The sequence below is a fragment of the Bos grunniens genome, chromosome 17 (assembly GCF_055505025.1).
Source record: "Bos grunniens cultivar Pamir isolate PY7600 chromosome 17, Bosgru_T2T1.0, whole genome shotgun sequence".
Taxonomy (NCBI): domain Eukaryota; kingdom Metazoa; phylum Chordata; class Mammalia; order Artiodactyla; family Bovidae; genus Bos; species Bos grunniens.
This window is the reverse complement of record NC_141181.1, coordinates 1,762,571-1,785,325: the sequence shown is the minus strand read 5'-3', so window position 1 is coordinate 1,785,325 and position 22,755 is coordinate 1,762,571. Positions and strand designations below refer to the sequence as shown.

The 22,755-nt window shown below is 40.2% G+C and overlaps 1 protein-coding gene across 3 annotated transcripts in view; it reads right to left on the bottom strand.

Annotated features, from left to right (window-relative positions):
- TLL1 (tolloid like 1) overlaps positions 1 to 21,545 on the bottom strand; it is a 323,151-nt gene extending 301,606 nt beyond the window's left edge. For all 3 annotated transcript variants that reach the window (XR_015144096.1, XM_086346186.1, XM_086346187.1), the window contains exon 1: positions 20,878 to 21,545. Coding sequence is in view for 2 of the 3 variants with exons in the window: in XM_086346186.1 (XP_086202312.1) it covers positions 20,878 to 21,046 (169 nt within the window). In the remaining variant the exon portion in view is untranslated. The remainder of the gene's footprint in view (positions 1 to 20,877) is intronic.
- Between the last annotated feature and the right edge of the window lie 1,210 nt (positions 21,546 to 22,755).

The following is a 22,755-nucleotide window of genomic DNA, read 5'->3' as shown; positions in this document are numbered from 1 at the left end:
TCAATACGAACAAAGCTAGTGGAGGTGATGGAATTCCAGTTGAGCTATTTCAAGTCCTGAAAGATGATGCTGTGAAAGTGCTGCACTCAATATGCCAGCAAATGTGGAAAACCCAGCAGTGGCCACAGGACTGGAAAAGGTCAGTTTTCATTCCAATCCCAAAGAAGGGCAATGCCAAAGAATGCTCAAACTACTGTACAATTGCACTCATTTCACACGCTAGTAAAGTAACGCTCAAAATTCTCCAAGCCAGGCTTCAGCAATACGTGAACCATAAACTTCCAGATGTTCAAGCTGGTTTTAGAAAAGATCAGAGATCAAATTGCCAACATCCTCTGGATCACTGAAAAAGCAAAAGAGTTCCAGAAAAACATCTATTTCTGCTTTATTGACTATACCAAAACCTTTGACAGTGTGGATCACAATAAACTGTGGAAAATTCTGAAAGAGATGGGAATACTAGATCACCTGACCTGCCTCCTGAGAAACCTGTATGCAGGTCAGGAAGCAACAGTTAGAACTGGACATGGAACAACAGATTGGTTCCAAATAGGAAAAGGAGTACGTCAAGGCTGTATATTATCACCCTGCTTATTTAACTTATATGCAGTGAACAACATGAGAAACACTGGGCTGGAGGAAGCACAAGCTGGAATCCAGATTGCCGGGAGAAATATCAATAACCTCAGATATGCAGATGACACCACCCTTATGGCAGAAAGTGAAGAGGAACTAAAAAGGCTCTTGAGGAAAGTGAAAGAGGAGAGTGAAAACATTGGCTTAAACTCACCATTCAGAAAAGAAAACTAAGATCATGGCATGCGGTCCCATCACTTCATGGCAAATAGATGGAGAAACAGTGGAAACCGTGACTGACGTTATTTTTCTGGGCTCCAAAATCACTGCAGATGGTGATTACAGCCATGAAATTAAAAGACACTTACTCCTTGGGAGGAAAGTTATGACCAACCTAGACAGCATATTGAAAAGCAGAGACATTACTTTGTCAACAAAGGCCTGTCTAGTCGAGGCTATGGTTTTTCCAGTGGTCATGTATGGATGTGAGAGTTGGACTATAAAGAAATCTGAGCACCGAAGAATTGATGCTTTTGAACTGTGGTGTTGGAAAAGATTCTTGAGAATCCCTTGGACTGCAAGGAGATCCAACCAGTCCATCCTAAAGGAGATCAGTCCTGAATATTCATTGTAAGGACTGATGCTGAAGCTGAAACTCCAATACTTTGGGCACCTAATGCGAAGAGCTGACTCATTTGAAAAGACCCTGATTCTGGGAAAGATTGCGGGCAGGAGGTGAAAGGGACGACAGAGATGAGATGGTTGGATGGCATGACCGACCTCATGGACATAGGTTTGGGTGGACTCCGGGATTTGGTGATGGGCAGGGAGGCCTGGCTTGCTGTGGTTCATGGGGTCACAAAGAGTCAGACATGACTGAGTGACTGAACTGAACTGAAAAGGTGAAATAAAGATAATTATATCATCTCAGGAAAGGCAGAATTCCTTAATCTGATTAAACAGCATCTATTCTGTAAAATAGACACCAAGTAGCATAATTGATCAGAGAAGGCAATGGCAACTCACTCCAGTACTCTTGCCTGGAAAATCCCATGGACGGAGGAGCCTGCTGGGCTGCAGTCCATGGGGTCGCTAAGAGTTGGACACGACTGAGCGACTTCACTTTCACTTTTTACTTTCATGCATTGGAGAAGGAAATGGCAACCCACTCCAGTGTTCTTGCCTGGAGAATCACAGCGATGGGGAGCTGGTGGGCTTTTGTCTATGGGGTCGCACAGTGTTGGACATGACTGAAGCGACTTAGCAGCAGTAGCAGCAGTAGCATAATTGATAAATAATTGAAAACATTCTCTTGAAAACTGAGAACAGAGTAAGCCGGTCCTCAGTTATCACTTCTATGAACCACTGGAAGATATCAGCACATAAGACAAGATAAAAGTAAAAGCATAGGAATTATACATGAAAAAACAAAATTATATTTTTATTGCAGATGGTTTAATTACTTATGTGAAAAATATACAATAAATTATTACAATTAATGAGAGATTGGAAAAGATGTTGAATATAAAGTAACTACATCAAAGATCAAATACATTTCTACACAACAACATCAAATGACTTAAAAGAGAAATTTTATAAAATGGTACATCAAAATGTCATCAGAAATAGAAAATATATACAAGTAAATCTGTCAAAACATGCAGAAAAATCTTTAGAGATAAAAAAATATTAAAACAGTTTTAAGGAAGGCCCCAAAATTCAGATCCATACCATGTTCATGGGTTAGAAGACTCAATATCATAAAATAATTCTCTATAAAGTAACCTATAGATTCAATGAAATTCTAACTTAAATTTATACAGTGGGACATGATGAGTTGATTTCAAAGTTAATATAGATTACAAAAGCCCAGTGTACTCCTGAAGAACAAAACCATGCCAAGACTTGCATAACATCCAATATTTTGTGCAACTCAGAGAATCAAACTTGTTTTGCTTTACAAAAAACAAAACGTACTTTTCATCCTGTTTCATCCTTGGTTTATCTGTACCAGTTTCTCACACCACTCAGTAGCCAGCCATGGAGACATCATCTTGAACTCTTCCTTTTCTTCTGTATCTCCCGACCTCCACCCCAAGGCCCTCCAGTTACTGACTGGTCTTTTAAATAGAACTCCTCTTTTTTACAACTGCTGACACTGTGCAGATGCAAGCACATATCCTTCTACTCTTTTGTTTAATTTAAATTGGAGGATAATTACTTTACAGTATTGTGATGGCCTCTGCCATACACCAATATGGATTGGCCATAGGCATACATGTGACTCCTTCCTCCTGCACCCCCCTTACATCTTCCTCCCCACCCCATCCCTCCAGGTTGTCACCAGCTTTGGGTTCCCTGTGTCACATATCAAACTCCAACTGGCTATCTGTTTTACATATACATACATATATGTATATGTATGTATGTGTGTGTATATATATATATATATATATATATATGTTTCAATGTTATTCTCTCAAATCATCCCACCCTCTCCTTCTTCCACTGTGTCCAAAAATCTGTTCTTTGTATCTATGTCTCCTTTGCTGCCCTGCATGTAGGATTGTCAGTAGTATCTTTCTAGATTCCATATAGATGCATTAATATACTATATTTGTCTTTCTCTTTCTACTTACTTCACTCTGTATAATAGGCTCTAGATCCATCCACCCCATTAGAACTGACTCAAATGCATTCCTTTTTATAGCTGAGTAATATTCCATTGTGTATATGTACCACAACTTCCTTATGCATTCATCTGCCTCTACCTTTCCTCTAACAAGTTTCCTTGCTCCTATTTGCTTCTTACTTTCTACAGCAAATATATCGGACAATCTTTCACATCCTCACTTTTCTTTATAAAATATGGCTGTTATCAACCCAATGATCTGTTTTAAACTTCAGTAAGTCCCCTTCCCACTGCCAAGAGGATCAAATAAATTCACAGCCTCAGCTAGGCATTAAACATTGCACCTGACAGAATCATTTCTTGTCAAAGCCCAAACCCTTACATACCTTGTCATCTGCCCACAGTAGATTATTTACAATTTCCTGTACTTTCATAAAAGTCAATGAATCTTCAGAATTTGTTTTTATCTTAGTTATTTCACTCTAAAGTTCTGCACCACATATTCTCCAGGAAAAATACTATGACACTTCAAGATTCAGCTCAAATGCCACCTTCCCTTACAAGCTTTCTCTATTCCAAACATAATTCTATCCTCTGTGTTACCACAGAGTAACAGAATACCACACAGTATTTTGTTTGCAGTATTTTGTTTTATCACACTTCCATATTGATAACTGAAACATATGTTGCTTTTTTCCTGGAAGATAATGAAACCCTTAGAGTACAGGAAAACATCTTATGTACGTACCCCAAGCATCTTCTTGGAACATATCAGGTGAAAAATACTCGTTGTGTTAACTTACGTCTGTGTAGGGCATCAGAGCTTACCAAGACCTTGTGTGTTTTATCCTATCATGTTTTATGGACTAAGTATCACTACCCCCATGTTACAATTGAGAGAATTTAAGTTCAGAGATATTCAGTAAGTAGACCGAGATAACATACTTAAACACAGAAGAGCTAAGACTTACGTCTAGGCCTCCTGACACAATATCCAGTGCTCTTTAAACATCATTATCTAGATTCATGTTATTAATTTCTATCATATTTCACTATTTACTATTATGAAAGTTCAAGAATGAAAACTTCCTTTGGTAAAAACTTGGTTGAGAATTTGAAACCCTTTATTGCAGTGGGGGGGGCGGGGAGGGGAGGGAGGGGAGACTATAAACAGGGACCTCTCTGATTGTCCAGTAGTAAAGAATCCACCTGCCACTGCAGGGGATATGGATTCAATCCTTGGCCTGGGAAGATTGCACATGTCATGAGGAAACAGCCTGTGAGCCACAACTGCTGAAGCCCACATGCACTGGAGCCCATGCTCTGTAAGAACAGAAGCCACCGCAAGGAGAAGCCATGCACAACTACAGAGTCGCCCCCACAGCAATGAAGGCCCATCACAGTCAAAAATAAATGAACTATGCATAAAATAAGTTAACTTATGATGAAGAGAATAGTTCCTTACTAGACAATTCAGTAAATTGGAAGTTTATGAAGTTTGATTTTGCAAAGATAATTATCATCATGTTCTTATGCCAAGCAGAATGTTTTCAAGGATAGACATGTGATTAATAGAATGTATATTTTGATGTGTCATGTATTCAGTAAAATGCTTAAAACCATAAAAACTTTTCTGACATTTCCTTGCCTAAATTTCTTGTTCCTTCAATTATTAATACTGACCTCAAACTTGAAAAAATTGGACTTTTCCCATCCAGTGACCTTGTTCCACTCATCCAACATACAAAATCTGACTGAACAACACTCAATTCTGATGCTTATGTGAGATTAACGTGCTCTGATAAGTATGTATGTGATGCCCATATAACTTGTCACTGTTTTGGCAGAGTTTTACTGATTGATTGAGATTGGAAAAGAGGGAGGGGAAATTATTAATAAATTGATTCCAACACTAATTTTGGCAAAGTCAAGTCAAAGTCAGTGAACTGCACAGGCCATCACAGCTGCAACCTGGTGGCTGCCATGATTTGATTGGAACCATGAGAAACCTCAGGCTTTATCAAGACTGACCACTGAAGAGGTGCAAAATTTTTTCCCTTCCTCTCCATGTACAGTGTGGGTCATTGCCTCTGTGACTTCCTGGAATAAAAAGGAGCTCTTGCTCTGATGTCAAAGACACCAGGGTTCTGTAAGCTCTTGGACTTGAACAGGCTCGGAGTTTCTGTCTCAGAGACTGAGGGCAAGGAAAATCAAGGGATGTCCTCAAATTTACACAGAAATACAACAGCAAAGCCAGTAATAGAAATTACATTTCTTGTCTACCAGTCCATTTGTTTTCCAGCTGCCATACCACTAGGAATGAAGTGAAGTCGCTCAGTAGTGTCTGACTCTTTGCAATCCCATGGACTGTAGTCTACCAGGCTTCTCTGTCCATGGGATTTTCCAGGCAAGAGTACTGGAGTGGGTTGCCATTTCCTTCTCCAGGGGATCTTCCTGACCCAGGGATCGAACCCAGGTCTCTTGCATTGCAGGCAGACAATTTACCCTCTGAACCACCAGGGAAAGGCCATACCACTACCCACATATAATTAAATAAGGAAAGTAAAACTTACATTTGCTTTTTGAAATCACAGTAGAATAGTGTAAGTAAAAAGACTATGTATTTATTTTATCTATTTTATCATTTGTTTTTGCTTCTCCTAATTTGTAAACAAAGTTAACTACATACATTTCAATGTATTTAAGAATAAGGTTATAGTGTGGGGGAGAGAAATGTACTCTGGTAGCTAATGTGGGAAAATATGACCAAAAAAAGTTGAAAATCTTAAATCAAGATATTTGAGAAAAGAATAAATGGAAAGCATGATTGCCTCCTAATAATATTAGGTTGGTGTAAAAGTAATTGTGGTTTTACATTGTTGAATTTTGCCATTTGATTGCAGGATATAGTCTTAAATAAATGTGGTTATGTTATACATCATTTTAATGTGCATTTCTCACTTTGTGTTTTTTTGTTAATGACTTATTATTTGCTGTTTATTTTATATTTATATTAGACTGTAGAAATGATATTAGACAAAAAGAAAATTCAAGCAATTTTTTAATTCAAATTCAAATGTGTCATAAAGCAATGAAGACAACTCACAACATCAACAACGCATTTGGCCCAGGAACTGCTAATGAACGTACAGTGCAGTGGTGGTTCAAGAAGTTCTGCAAAGAAGATGAGACCCTTGAAGATAAGGAGCTTAGTAGTTGGCCATTCAAAATTGACAATGACCAACTGAGAGCCATCATCAAAGCTGATCTTCTGACAACTACTTGAGAAGTTGCAGAAGAACTGAACATTGACCATTCTATGATCATTTGGCATTTGAACCAACTTGGAAAGGTGAAGAAGCTCGATAAGTGCCTGCCTCATGAGCTGATCACAAATCAAAAAACTGTCATTTTGAAATGTCCTATTCTCTTACTTTATGCAATAACAACAAATCATTTCTCAATCTGATTGTGATGTGCGACAAAAAGTGGATTTTATACAACCACCAGCGATGACCATCTCAGAGGTTGGACCGAGAAGGAACTCCAAAGTGTGCTAGTCACTCAGTTTTGTCTGACTCTTTGTCACCATGGACTGTAGACAGCCAGGCTCCTCTGTATGTGGAATTCTCCAGGCAAGAATACTGGAGTGGGTGACCATTCTTTTCTTCCCAACCCAGGGATCGAACTCTGGTCAGGAAGCCCTGGGTCAGGAAGATCCCTGGAGAAGGGAATGGCTACCTACTCCAGTATTCTTGCCTGGAGAATTCCACAGACAGAGGAGCCTGGCAGACTACAGACCACAGGGTTGCATAGAGTTGGACATGACTGAGTGACTATGTTTTTTATTTTTTTAATTTTCTTTGCTTCCCTGGTGGATTAAATGGTAAAGAAGCTCCAAAGCACTTCCTAAAACCAAACTTGCACCAAAAAAAAAGGTCATGGTTACTGGTTGGTGGTCTGCTGCCCCCTGATCCGCTACAGCTTTCTGAATCCTGGTGAGACCATTACATCTGAGAAGTATGAACAGCAAGTCAATGAGATGCACCAAAAACTGTAATGCCTGGAGCTGGCACTGGTCAACAGAATAAGCCCAATTTTTCTCCATAACAACTGATCAGATGTTTTACAACCAATGCTTCCAAAGTTGAACAAATTGTGCTACAAAGCTTTGCCTCATCCACCATATTCACCTGACCTCTCACCAACTGAATATCACTTCGTCAAGCATCTTGACAACTTTTTGCAGGTAAAAAGCTTCCACAACCAGCAGGAGGCAGAACATGCCTTCCAAGAGTTCGCCAAATCCTGAAGCATGGATTCTTATGCTACAGGAATAAACAAACACATTTTTCATTGGCAAAAATGTGTTGATTGTAATTGTTCCTATTTCAATTAATAAAGATGTGTTTGAGCATCAGTTCAGTTCAGCCGCTCAGTCGTGTCTGATTCTTTGGGACCCCATGGACTGCAGCACACCAGGCTTCCCTGTCCATTACCAACTCCTGGAACTTGCTCAAACCCATGTCCATCAAGTCAATGATGCCATCCAACCATCTAATCCTCTGGTGTCCCCTTCTCTCCCTGCCTTCAATCTTTCCCAGCATCATGGTCTTTTTCAGTGATTCAGTTCTTCACATCAGGTGACCAAAATATTGGAGTTTCAGCTTTGGCATCAGTCCTTCGAATGAATATTCAGGACTGATTTCCTTTAGAATTGACTGATTGGATCTCCTTGCAGTCCAAGGGACTCTCAAGAATCTTCTCTAACACCACAGTTCAAAAGCATCAATTCTTTGGTGTCCAACTCTCACATCGATACATGACTATGGAAAAACCATAGCTTGGACTAGATGGAGCTTTGTCAGCAAAGTAATGTCTCTGCTTTTTAATATGCTGTCTAGGTTGGTCATAGCTTTTTTTCCAAGGAGCAAGCATCTTTTAATTTCATGGCTGCAGTCACCATCTGTAGTGATTTTGGAGCCCCCCAAAAATAGTCTCTCACTGTTTCCATTGTTTTCCCATCTATTTGCCATGAAGTGATGGGACTGGATGTCATGATCTTAGTTTTTTGAATGTAGAATTTTAAGCCAACTTTTCACTCTCCTCTTTCACTTTCATCAAGAGGGCTCTTTTTTGTTTGTTTGTTTGAACTTAGATAGAGTGATTTAAAATTCATGTTCTGAAACCGCAATTATTTTTGTGCTGTGTGTGTTGTGCTAAATTGCTTCAGATGTGCTCGACTCTGCATGATCCTGTGGACTCTAGCTCACTAGGCTCCTCTGTCCATAGGATTCTTCAGGCAAGAAACCTGGAGTGGTTGCCGTGCCGTACTCCAGCGGATTTTCCTGACCTAGGGATCAAATCTGTGCCTCTAAAGCCAATTACTTTTGTACCAACCTAATAGCTTATATTTCATCCTAGCACATTGGAAAATAACGAAGTCTACAAACTACTTAAAAGTTGTTATGCTTTCCACAAAGCTTTATCCTCATATGTCATGAGTAAAGAAAATTCCAGGAAAAATTTACAAGAATATATATTCTGATTATCATAATTTACAATAGTATCCATTTTCAAATGGTAAATTAAAATTACTTTGACATACAAACATATGATTAATAAACATAAAAACTGAGGAAACCAGAAGGGAAAGAGACACGTGTACCCCAATGTTCATCGCAGCACTGTTTATAATAGCCAGGACATGGAAGCAACCTAGATGCCCATCAGCAGAGGAATGGATAAGAAAGCTGTGGTACATATGCACAATGGAGTATTACTCAGCCATTAAAAAGAATACATTTGAATCAGTTCTAATGAGATGGATGAAACTGGAACCTATTATACAGAGTGAAGTAAGCCAGAAAGAAAAACACCAATACAGTATACTAACGCATATATATGGAATTTAGAAAGATGGTAACAATAACCCTGTGTACGAGACAGCAAAAGAGACACTGATGTATAGACCAGTCTTATGGACTCTGTGGGAGAGGGAGAGGGTGGGGGGATTTGGCAGAACGGCATTGAAACATGTATAATATCTTGTATGAAACGAGTCGCCAGTCCAGGTTTGATGCACGATACTGGATGCTTGGGGCTAGTGCACTGGGACAACGCAGAGGGAGGGTATGGGGAGGGAGGAGGGAGGAGGGTTCAGGATGGGGAACACAGGTATACCTGTGGCAGATTCATTTCGATATTTGGCAAAACTAATACAATATTGTAAAGTTTAAAAATAAAATAAAATTAAAAAACAAAACAAAACAAAAAACTATACATTAACTATCATTTACTTACAAATGATAAAATTAAGACTACACTAGGTCAGTCAGTCATTGTATCATTTTTCATATTTCTATAAGTATGTATTCACAGTAACTGTTCAATAAAGTTTTGGTGAATTGATGAATATTTGTAGCTTAGAATCATCTGTAAACTTAGCTCTGTGTAAACATAGGGTTGTGAGTATGTAAGCTCTTTAAGTTAATTCACATGACAAATGAAACCTGAACTAGAAATTACTGAAGGACTATATAGTCAGGATTCTCTTCACACATTAGGCAAAAAGAATTTAAAATTATCAATAGATTAAGTGTTTTAAGCATCTGAGCAAATAGCCAGGAGAACAAAGCATGAAGGATGTTTCTATTGCTTATCTCTGATACCTTACCAAAGAAAAATGTCTGTCTGGGGTATTAACCTCTCAATTTTACATTTAGAGGACTTGAGATATGAATACATTTTTCATATATGACAAGAAAAAAGAACTTTATTCCACAAATGTTTTTTATAAAGATTGTTTTATTACATGTAAGCAGCTGCAATTTTTTTAAAAATTCTCTACTCCTACATATTTATGCTACTATGAATAAAAATTACACAGTTTACTATGTTCCAGAGTGGTTTTCACTTCACATTCATTTAATTCTAACCATGAGAATCATAATGTCATTCCCATTTTATAGATCAGAAAACTGAAACATAAAGCTGTTAAATAACTTGCCAAAAGCCACAAACAGTTACTATGTGGTGGGTACAATATCAGAATTCATGTCCATGTCACTCCAAAGTCTAAGTTTTTAATAGATGCACTATTCTGGCTGCCCTGAAATCTTTTAAAGAATATAATTTTTGAAGCTTAGCGCCAAGTTGCAAAAACGTACTCATACCAAAAGAAGAAGGAGGAGGAAGAAAGGAAGAGATAGAAGAGATAGAAGAAAAAGGAAGAAACATCATGGCAACACATGGAATCCAGAATTCTAGATTCAAAATCTGATTCTATTACTGTGTGACAGAACACATGTTATTATAATGCCCTAAGCTACAGGTACCATTCAACACAGAAATAAGGGTATTAAGGGGTACTTGTTTATGAAGCATATGGTTTTGTTTAAGTCGCTCCATTCCACCCTCACATACTCTAGAAATCTTTTCTTTTTGTAAACATTTAAATCCTGCAACACACTGGATATTTAGTCTATAATCAGTATCTTCTTTCTGTATTTAACTCTTGTTCCCTTATATCCCTAGTAAACTGCTCACAATCTTTTTACCCATAGAAACATAATGCAACATGAGGCCCTTGATTTTTAGGTCATTACTTCTGTTACCCATTCCAGATGGCAAATCCTAATTATTCTTCCCTTGATGACTGCCTGTGGGCCACACTCCATTCTTCTCTTGGGACTAAAAAATAAACATGAAAGGAGAACTTCCCCTCATTCTTAGGTTTAAAAAAAGTTTTATCAGTGTTGTTCTCACTCCTTCGTTAGAGAAAAGGTACAAGCAGAAAATCTTCTTCCTAGAAAACATGATAATTTGCTAACAGCAATCTATTTTCTTATAAGAATTATTATGTAGTCAATATTACACATAGTATGTATTTTAAATGTGACTGACTTCCTACTCTTAGTAAACCAGACTGGAGTCAAGTTTAGTTAACCCTATGAGCCTTCAAAGCTTTCAGGTTTTTGACCTGAGGGCTTTTAGCCAAGTTGGGATTGAAAAGATAAAGTTCTTTCTCACAGCATGTTTGTTTTCTCAAAAGCATTCACACATCATTTACATACATAATGTACACTGTAAAGCACTTTCCTGAACAACCTGCATTTGAAAGGATGTTCTTCACATTCTTTATGGGGTCATAAGCAAGAGTTCAATGAATACTCAGAAAACAATCTAAATCGTGAAACAATTTAATGGTACCACACAAAATGCAGGTCCTGTGCCAAGAACCAGACATTAACGACTGAATTCTACTCAAATCCAACTCCTCCCTTAAACAACATGGAAAGCCTGCTATCACAATTTATATACCTGGGGCAACATATAGTAGTTTTTCCCCTACAATACTTTGCACTCAAATATATCTCTATTAGAATTAGTCATATTCATTTTCATTTGTCTTTTACACAGTTGGGGTATTTCATTTGTGACTCTACACTTAGAAAATACTCTCTTGAAAAGGAGTAGCATCTGCCCAATACTCCACACGATTGAAAGTATTGGCCTGACTTTAACAGTATAGAAGGGCACCCCACTCCAGTACTTTTGCCTAGAAAATCCCATGGATGGAGGAGCCTGGTAGGCTGCAGTCCATGGGATTGCGAAGAGTCGGACACACTGAGCAACTTCACTTTCACTTTTCACTTTCATGCATTGGAGAAGGAAATGGCAACCCACTCCAGTGTTCTTGCCTGGGAAAATCCCAGGGACGGGGAAGCCTGGTGGGCTGCCGTCTATGGGGTCACAGAGTCGGACATGACTGAAGTGACTTAGCAGCAGTAGCAGCAGCAGTATGTGGCTTATAGTTGTTTAATGGACTTCCCTGGTGGCTCAGACGGTAAAGCGTCTGCCTACAATGAGGAAGACGGGGTTCAATCCCTGGGTTGGGAAGATCCTCTGGAGAAGGAAATGGCAACTCACTCCAGTACTCTTGCCTGGAAAATCCCCTGGACAGAGGAGTGTGGTAGGCTACAGTCCATGGGGTCGCAAAAAGTTGGACATGACTGAGCGACGTCACTCACTCATGTGGCATATCAAATGCAAGAATGTTGAAGGCAAGATGTATTCTCACTGAAAAAAAATTACTATGATGAACAATCATGACACAAATACTATCATTTCAATTGTCAGTCTTAATACTTTTGTGCTGACGGGAGAGCCAGTGAAGGGGATTCTTAAGACGAAAGGCATCAAATATCAAACCTAGGGTCAAGTTCTCACTACTTATCAACTGGGATGACAGCCCAGCCACTGGATCCTTCTGTGTTTCAGTTTCTTCATGTGTCCAAAAGGGTTAAAAATAATGTTAATTGATAGGGATATAGTGAAGAGAAGAGACATTTTACAATGTAAAAATATGAGCTGTGTTACTTTGACATGAGTCATGAAGGCAATTCCTAGATATGTGAGGTATAATAGGGTCCAAATATTTATTGGGAGAAGGCAATGGCACCCCACTCCAGTACTGTTGCCCAGAAAATCCCATGGATGGAGGAGTCTGATAGGCTGCAGTCCATGGGGTCGCTAAGAGTCAGACACAACTGAGTGACTTCACTTTCACTTTCCACTTTCATGCATTGGAGAAGGAAATGGCAACCCACTCCAGTGTTCTTGCCTGGAGAATCCCCTGGACGGAGAAGCCTGGTAGGCTGCAGTCCATGGGGTCGCACAGAGTTGGACACGACTGAAGTGACTTAGCAGCAGCAGCAGCAGCAGCAATTTATTATCTAGCAAAAGAACAATCTAGCTCTTTTCTAATTATGTTTGATGCTTTTCCCTGGGGTATCTTAAAGGTTTAACTTTTATGCAATGAAAGATACTTAGTAACACAATAACCTGAGTGCAAAACACAAACTATAAACTTCAACTAGAGGCACTTAGGTCAGATAGATCATGGGAAGAGGGATGGAGCTCCATCCTTTCAGAATAGTCAGTCCAGTGAACTGATGTCAAGGTAATTCTAATGCTGCTTAATAAACATTTCAAATACATTCATGGCCAAAGAGAATTCTGAGCTTGCTCATAACAGCTGCCAAGCCAGGGTCCGCTCGAGTTGCTGCTGTGGCGCACAATCCAAGTGCTGACAATTTAACATAAGTGAGAAATGTAAGGAATACAAAAACTATTCTACCTCTTCCTCACCCATCACACAAACTAAACATAGGAAGTTCGTCAACACAGAAGAACACCAGATGATGACAGTAAATATAAGGCTTGTGTCTCCACCTCCTTAATCACTCCCTGATTTGTAAAATGGTGCAGTGTGTTAGAAATTGTTGAAATGTCATTCTTAAACATTAAGATGAATGCTTTAGTAGCATATTAATACATAAAATTAGATTTTGTTTTGAAAAAAATACTATATTTGGAAGCACTTCTGATCATCATGGTTTCAACTTTTTAGAACTACTACCATTTGAGAAGTTTTGTTTTGTTTTGTTTTAATATGGTCAATGGCAAATATTTTAGGTTAAACTATAAATATAAATTTCAGGAGAAGAGCTGATTAAGACAAACACCTCAGTGGCTCACTTTCTGAATCTCAATTAACACTTAATTTACCATACTTCTTAATACAAATGTAGCCTGACTGGATTAGCATGCATTTTGTAAGGAGCTGACAAAAGAAGTATTCCATTAGCCAGCTCATAATATCTCAAAATTTAGTAGTCAATATCCCATTTTCAGGGCTAATGATAACAAGAACTAAATAAATAAACAAGGAGGCCTGTTTCTGATTTCTGAGAAAGAAGACATTTTATGCAATTCATTCCATAGCTTTGACACTGTATTTTTTTTAAAATGTTCCTCTCATATCATTTTTTAATAGATAACTAAAGGAAATAAACCACTGAAGTCACATTGCTAAATCACTCTATTGTATCCAGGGTAGGGGAGAGGACTCTTTCTCCTTAATTTAGGAATGATAAGTCCACAATTAATTAATTCCATATCTTGGAATATGAAAGAAGTGTAAGAATCCTCAAAATTTCCCTAGTATAGGAAATGTCACATCCCTAGGAATCTTGCCAGGCACCTGAGCCCCAGCCTACCCCAGGCATATCTCATGGGCTCAAAATGCTGTGGCAGGAGAGGGTGTCCCTACAGTTCGGGGGAGAACAACCCCCTTCTTCCACGTCCCCAGAATGGTCCCAGCATGGTCCCAGATGTTCCCAGCAGGATGTGCAAGGTTGCATTTTAAATGGATTATTCCCTTCTATCTTTTCTAAGCATTCTTAGAAAAGCTTAGGGAAGGTCCTAGTTTTAAATATTTTAAGCATATGTGCTGATATGCTATTAGAAACAATAGGTAATAGTTTAAAAAGAAAAAATATATATATTAATGATAGTAAATCACTAGCATTTGATACTATCTACCTGAGTTCTAGGAACATTTAAGGATTAATCTCTGTCCAGTACATTCACTGATTGAGAGACCTAAAGGATCATTAATGTGACTAATCTCCTTAAAGTATACAAAGAATATGGTGGTGGAATTACAGGCAAATTAGTCTAAATTTTAAATCAGGGAAAGTTGCTAAAACATACAAAATAGTATTCATACATATACAATTGGGGGTTATATGGTTTTTGTAGAAGAAATTATACATGGTATATATTAGACATTTGTAGAAAAATGTGCCATTATGAGGGCAAGAGTAAAAGTTATGGACCCTACACACTTTTAAATATTCCACTATGGGCTAAGGAGGCCCAAACAGAGAAAGGAAGCCTCAAAGATCATCTACTTGAATGGAAACCATAAAGGTTCCATGAATTATTACACAAACTACCTCAGAGAATGGATGCAAGTTAAATTTTAAATTTGCAAAGCACACTACCCTCTTCAGAGATAAAAAGTGGGAAGATCTCAGGAGACTGTAAAATGCAAGCAAAAAGGAGCTTTAGAGCTGTATTAGTCTGAGAGGACATATTTAAGAATAAAACAATCTATCTTATTCCTAACTATTATCAGTAACTGCCAGTGGTGGGCCAAAAGAAAAAGAAAAAAATCAGTGTGGCCCTCAGGACAAGAGCTAAAGAACTACTACTGGCAAATGATGAATAGAATTCAACTATATAGAATTCTTATCTATCCCTTTTGCAAACACTGTATTTTGATCATTTCTGAGTGGGCAGCAGAGGCAGGAGGAGAAAAACAATCAAGACCTGGGGAATGAAAACTAAAACAGAAGAGATTGTTTAAGAGAAGCAGCTCTATAAAATGCATTTTTAACATGAGAGTTTGGCCACCTAAAGTGATGCCAAGCAATAAATACATGTTTGGATATTTAATATTATATTAAGGCATAGAGTTGAACATCAAATTCTAAAATGCCATACTTAGGAGGCTGCCAAGGAAGCTGGAAAGTATAATATTAAGAGCCAAAAAGTGATAAGATCTTACTGAGAGATGATAAATTTATGAAAATTTCCCTTAGAATTAGTATACTAGAACACTGGTTATGAAGAAAAGCAAAAAAGAATAACCCTTTACAATGCCAAATGCCAAATGCCTATTTCTAATAAACAAGCCACTCTAAGGACAAATTCAGCCTTGCAAGTCACTGACCTTTAATCATGCTCGGATTTTTTCAAGAAAAAGAAACCATTTACTCAGAAGATTAAAGGTAGGAAAGTCTTGTTTTCAGGGTATTCACATTTGTTTAAGAGGATAAAGATAACCTTGCTAATTAGTCTTATCAGCCTCCACTCATCATTCAAAATTCTAATTTCTTCAGTCTCCCTCTTTAGATATTATATTTTCAATTGTCTGTGATTTCCTGACATCTCCTTAAATACAAAAAGAGAAAAGGGAGGAAAGGATGGAGGGGGTAGGGGAGGGAGGAAGGAAGGAAGGAAGGAAGAGGGTAGAGAGAGAATACAGAGTTGGTTTCGCACGTAATCTTTTCCAGGTAATCTCTGGACAAATATGAGAGATTAATTTGCACCCCAGATTTGCCCAGACTCTTCACAGATATTCACAGACACTCAGATTAACACCTATTGGTACAGCACAACCATGAAACAGGACACCTTAGTCTCTGTTCTGGAATGACTTCCTGCAGTATCAGCTTTCCAGCATCTCTCAGGACCCTTCTGAACTAGAGAAAGTAAGATAAATCTGATTGCAAATTTAGATAACTATGTATTGTACTGACATCTTAATGTGAAAGATAGACATTCTTTTGAATTATCTGCATCTTTGTGTCTGTTTATATAGAGAGGTAAATTATCTATTTTCTGGACTAACAGATTTGGCTATACAAACACATCTGAGGTTGTGCTACACTGACTTACCTAATTCTGTTATGTAGTCCCTACGTCGAGTCCAACCCTTTTGGGACCCCATGGACTGTAGCCTCCTCTATCTATGGGATTTCCCAGGCAAGAAAACCAATACAATATTGTAAAGTAATTAACCTTCAATTAAAATAAATAAATTTATATTAAAAAAAAAAAAAGAATACCGGAGTATGTTGCCATTTACTTCTCCTTGGGATCTTCCAGATCCAGGGATTAAACCAGTTTTTCCTGCATTGGCAGGCAGATTCTTTACCACTGAGCCACCAAGGAAGCCCCTATCTACTTTTACTTACATCAAAAATATATTTCTAAATCAAAGTTAAATTAACAAAAGTCTTCCTTTCTGTCCTATAGTTTCATGAACTTGAAATCAGAGTTCTGAAAGGTATACAAGTTATATTGCTTCTCAAATATACTAAGAATGGCACAACTCTAACAAGTTATAGTGAAGAATATTTCTTCTTAGATACCACTTGATCTTGTTAGAATGAGATGTAGATGAGGGATGAAGATCAATATTAATAGTCTATAGATATGAGGAGGTATTGAGAATTTTCCAGATATCTAACAATGTTAATCCATTCCTGTGATAAACATTAAAAATCAGTTATGATCTCTGTCCTCAAGGACTTTATATTCTCACTATATTTAGCAAAGTGAAACTGTTCTTAGTCATTTCATTAATGTCAGATAAAGCAAATGCATTTCTATTAGTCTAGACTCAGATAAACCTGGACAAAGTTCTACTCTTCGCATTTCAAGGAAGTTCTCCAAAAGGCCAATTAAGAATGGAGTGTAATTGTTTAAAACAAGTGAACTTTACAGCCAGGAGTCTTCAAATCAAGTTCTGGGTAATCTTAACAAATTGTTTGACTTCATGGAGCATCTGTTTTTCTATCTGGGTAATGGTGGCATTAACAAATTCCACCATTTGGAGTGTTGTATTGAGCTGAAATAATGTACTCAAGTGCTCTGAAACTATAAAGCTATGCTATCACTATGACATCAAACCACCACATGGTTTCAGGAAACTTAGGACCCTTGTTTCTTTCTAAAGAGAAGGGCACTTTTTTCAATGGGCCATAACCTCCACTCACCTCTTGGGGAAGGGCAGATCAAAGGTACCCTGGTATCTGGAGAGCATCCTCTCTTGCTTTTTGGTTATCTTTCACATATTTGTCTTCATCTTTCTTATTTTAGTGGCCTTCTTTGACTGGGATTTCAATGTACTATGAATTTTCCCTGTTATTACTTTTATTTCTCTTATATAGTACCAAAAGGTGGCACTAAGATTTTGCTACACTTTAGCCAAGATAATAAATTAAAGCCTTTCACTTCACCAAGTTAAAAAAGCAATGATAATCATTTGAAAGTATCTCAGTTTGTGGCTGTGCTTCTCAATCTTCCACTTGGACCATTCTTATTTCTCTTTTACTGCACACATGTATAGGTTTAGCTCTTGTACACAAAAATAGGGAAGAAATAAAGTTAGAGTAATAATCCATTCAAATTTAGTTTTATTTTTGTTTTATCTTCAATAGCTCTGTTCAAAAACAAACCATTAGTAAAGGAACAATGGATTGGTTCAAATTGGGAAAGGAATATGTCAAGGCTGTATATTGTGACCCTGCTTATTTAACTTATATGCAGAGTACATCATGCAAAATGACAGGCTGGATGACTCACAAACTGGAATTAAGATTGCCAGGAGAAAAATCAACAACCTCAGATATGCAGATGACGCCACTCTAACGGAAGAAAGTGAAGAGGAACTAAAGAGCATCTTGCTGAGGGTGAAAGAAGAGAGTGAAAAAGCTGGCCTAAAACTCAATACTCAAAGAACTAAGATCATGGCAACCGGTCTCATCACTCCATGGCTAATAGATGGTGAAAAAGTGGAAACAGTGACAAATTTTATTTTCTTGGGCTCCAAAATCACTGCAAACAGTGACTGCAGCCATGAAATTAAAAATACTTGCTCCTGGAAAGGAAAGCTATGACAAACCTGGAGAGCATATTAAAAAGCAGAGACCTCACTTTGCAGAAAAAGGTCTGTAGAGGCTAAGCTATGGTTTTTCCAGTAGTCATGTACAAATATGAGAGTTGGACCATAGAGAAGGCTGAGTGCAGAATAATTGATGCTTTCGAGTTGTGGTGCTGGAGAAGACTCTTGAGTTCCTTGGACTCCAAGGAGCTCAAAACAGTCAGTCTCAACTCTGAATATTCATTGGAAGGAGTGATGTTGAAGCTGACGCTCCAATATTTTGGCCACCTGATGCAAAGAGCCCAACTCACTGGAAAAGACCCTGATGCTGGGAAGGATTGAAGGCAGGAGGAGAAGGAGCAACAGAGGATGAGATGACTGGATGGCATTATGGACTCAGTAGAATGAGTTTGAGCAAACTCCAGAAGACAGTGAAGAACAGGGAAGTCTGGCATGCTGCAGTCCAAGTGGTTGCAAAGAGTTGGACACGACTTAGCAACTGAACAGCAACAGCAAAGGAAAAATAAAAGTAAATACTCTTAAAGTTTTGGGTTTTTTTCTCCCTTGCCTGAATGTTTATGTGCTGAGGAAAATGTACATTTATGCTTGAGATGTGTTTCAATATACTTAGTACAAGTAAACTGTAAAACTTCAAACACTCTTTAGACAAAAAGAACACAGGTTCACAGACTCTTTTGAGCAATTTCTAAAGTTAAGTCTGAAACAATGGAACTTCTGAAAATGAATTAGTTAACTTTTGACATGTCTTATATTCATATTTTGGAGAAGGAAATGGCAATCCACTCCACCGTTCTTGCCTGGAGAATCCTGTGGACAGAGGAATCTGGAGGGCTGCTGTCCATAGGGTCGCACAGAGTTGGACATGACTGAAGTGACTTAGCAGCAGCAGCAGCATATTCATATTTTAAGTTAATGATTTTTAAAAGCATAAGCTTTTACTTTAACATTCAGAGAAAACTATATTTATTTTCCTGAAATAAGACCAAAATTGGCTGAATCTTTCACACAACCGAGCATCAGCGAATAGATGTTTTCCTAGACAAGTTTGAGAAATAATATACTTCACTTTTACCTTACCTAAAACAAGAAAATTTTCAATTTTCACCCAGTCGCAAACATTATTCAAAACAAATTTCTCAATAAAAGGTAGGTTTAGGGAGATGTATAGTACTGAGTTCTGGCAGCCCAGCCTCTAGCAATCCACCACAGCCGAAAGGTGTCTTGGTCCTCTAAACCATCAAGGAAGGCCCAGGAAACTTCTGGTGGGATAGGCTGAGGGTTAAAGGTGATGAGGAAACATAAGCAAAATTGAATTAAATCAGAACTCGAAATTCCAGACTGACATGTTTCTGCTAAGCTACTCCAAGTTTTGAAGAAGTACGTAAAGTAAGAGTGAACTGAGAAAGATCTGATAACCTGAATCCATATACTGCTTGTCATTAACATACTCTCCTTGTTAGGACAATGTGTCATCAAAGGTGCAAATTAACAGGGGAATTTCCAGCATTTTCCTTCATTTGCGTACATCTTTCTTAATTTCAGGCTCAAGAGAGGTCAAAAGAGGTGTGGAGTCACATGCAGACCACCCGCATAGAATCTACTTTGGGGATTTTGCCTCCCCCTTCCTCTTGAGATGGGGCAAAACGTGCTGTCTGCTCACAGACTTTCACTGAATCGGGCCCAGCAACCTCGTGACCACTTTCCTCGCAAGAGAATGGTTGGTCCACCAACCCCTGGTCACCTTGGCCTCAACTCAGCAGATCAGGGCCCGGGAACAGGGCATGTGTCTCAGACTTTAGGCTGCAGGAGGAGGGCCGGGCGGAGTGTCCGGGTCCCACCGCAGGACCGGGATTGAGGGAGAGAGAAACAAGCTTGAATGGGACGGCAACTTGGAAGTGTTTTTTAAGGTTTCCTGAAATGGGCAAACGCGCGGTTAAATCCATCCAGCTGGGGAGCTTTCGAGGGCATCCCATGCCTTCTGTTCCTGGAACGCCCACAGGACCCTGGCCGAGAGGGGGCGAAGGTGTCCCGACTCTAAGCCCGCCCGCCCGGGCACCAGGGCGGCGCCGCCCGCGGAGCGCAGGGCCGCAGGCGCCGGGCTCTGAGCCCTAGCGGCTGCGTCCGCAGCTCGTCACGCCGCGCCGGGGCGGGGGTGGGGCGGAGGAACTACCGGAGGTTCCAAACTTGGAGACCGCGCTCCGCACCCAGTCCCGCCGGTGCAGACCTGCGGCTGCGGGGGCCGCGCGGCCCCTCGGGGTGGGGAGGGGGTAGGAAGGAGACAGGTGAGACCCGGCGCCCTCCCAGCGCCAGCCTTGCCCCCGCCGTCCTGCCCTGAGAGGGCACTCACCGGCTTTGCACGGGTCCTTGTAGTCCAGCGCCTCCGCCTCATCCTCTCCGTAGCCACCAAAAGTGTAGTCATAGTCGAGGCCAGCGCAGACCCGTAGTTCCGCGCAGAGGACAGCCCCGGTGGCCGCCAGCCACGCGAGCATCCCCGGGGAAAGCCTCTCCAGCCCCATCTTCCTCTCGAGGAAGGGCACCGGTTCCTGTCGCCGCGGAAGGCTCCTCGGCGCGGCCCGGCGCTCAGGTGTCCGGGGACATGGGGCGCCGCCGGGCGGAGAGAGGGCAGGGCGACCTGTCCCCCGGCGCGGGCGAGGTGGCGGGCGGGGGCAGGTAGGGAGCGGGTCCGGGCGGGCGCGCGGCCAGGCTGTCTCCCGGCGGCCGTCCTTTCAGCTACTCAACGGCTCGGCTGCCCCAGGCTCAGGTTCTCGGGCTCAGATCCCGCGTGCACCCCGCACCCGGACCCGATGCCGCTCTGGAAAGACAAGACCAGTCTTCACATCAGCGCGTCTGAGCTGAAAGTGGGGGACCGTGGTCGCGGGTGGGGAGCAGACATTCCTTTGCCGCCAGACCTTAAAAGCCGCAGAAACAGCAAAGCAAGACTGCGAGAAGAGCTAAAGTGGGAGGATTTGGGGATGCACTGTTTGTCTTTCCCCCCAAGGCTGTCTCTTTACCCTCTTCCTAACTTGAAAAAAAAAAAAAAAAAAAAATCTTCACGGCATCTAACCCAATCACTTGCATCCTGCTTACTTATTCATACAATCAGGGTCAGGATCCGGGCCACAGCCTCCTCTCCGCCTCCTTTCGGTAGCCCTGTAGGAGCAGACAGACACGAGTGCGCCGAGAATTCCATTTGTAATTTACTAAAGATAAAAATGAATATATCATGCACTGCGTCCACGAACAGCAGTTAATAGATGATGTACGTGCCAGCCGAGAGCGCCAGACCGGGGGTGGGCCAGGGATGCTGACAACTTGGCTCAAACCTCCACTTCCTCCCCAACACAAGCAGTTTGCGTCTCCCCTTTGCCGCCTTTGCCTCGGTACAGCCCGAGGGGAGGAAAAATGGGCCTCCGCGACCGAGGTAAAGAAACTGACTGCTTTCAAAGTCCCACAACCAGCAAAGTTTTCCTAAGAACTGAGATCCTCAGAACTGCAGTTAAAAAAAAAAATCCAAAATCCAGTTACAGATTGCAGCAGCAGGAAACGCGAAGACCTAGCCAAGGGCTGCGCTGTGGCTCACGCGGGCTCAGGAAGGGAAGTTGGAAGGAACACTTGGGAAGCAAATTTTCTGTGACAGCTCTGGCGCCCATGCCCAGAGTTGCTCAGTATCCTCTGGCTTCAGTTTTACTTCGGAGGAGAGTGTGTAAAACCTGGCAGCAGGATTAGCGAGGTAAACCACATGTCAGCCTAGCAGACATAGGACAAACACAGGCTGTGGGAAATTGGGGAGAAAAAAAAAAATCAGAGGAAATCTCTGCAAAGCCCCTGTTGTGAGCAATCCCTACATCTGCAAGTAGTTTCCAAAATAGGTGAGAGGACTTCTTCCCCAAATTTCCAAAGGACTCATGATTGGGAGCCTTGCCTTCTCCAACTAAATCTTGAATTATTACTTTCTCAGGGATTTATAAAAAATCTTCTGTTGCCTTTATATCTTAAGATTTAAATGTCCCCCCTTTTCTGAGTTACCATCAACATACACGCTCCTCTAGAGGAAAATGTGAAGAAAACCACACCCATGTGCACACACACACACACACACATGCACTTTTGACAGGTAGACCCAGTCTTTGGTTAGGAGATTGGACTCTGTTTTATGCTTATTAAAGAAAAATTAGAGGCTAAACTTAGAAAAGCTATCAGTTACTTTCAACTTAGAGTAAAAATG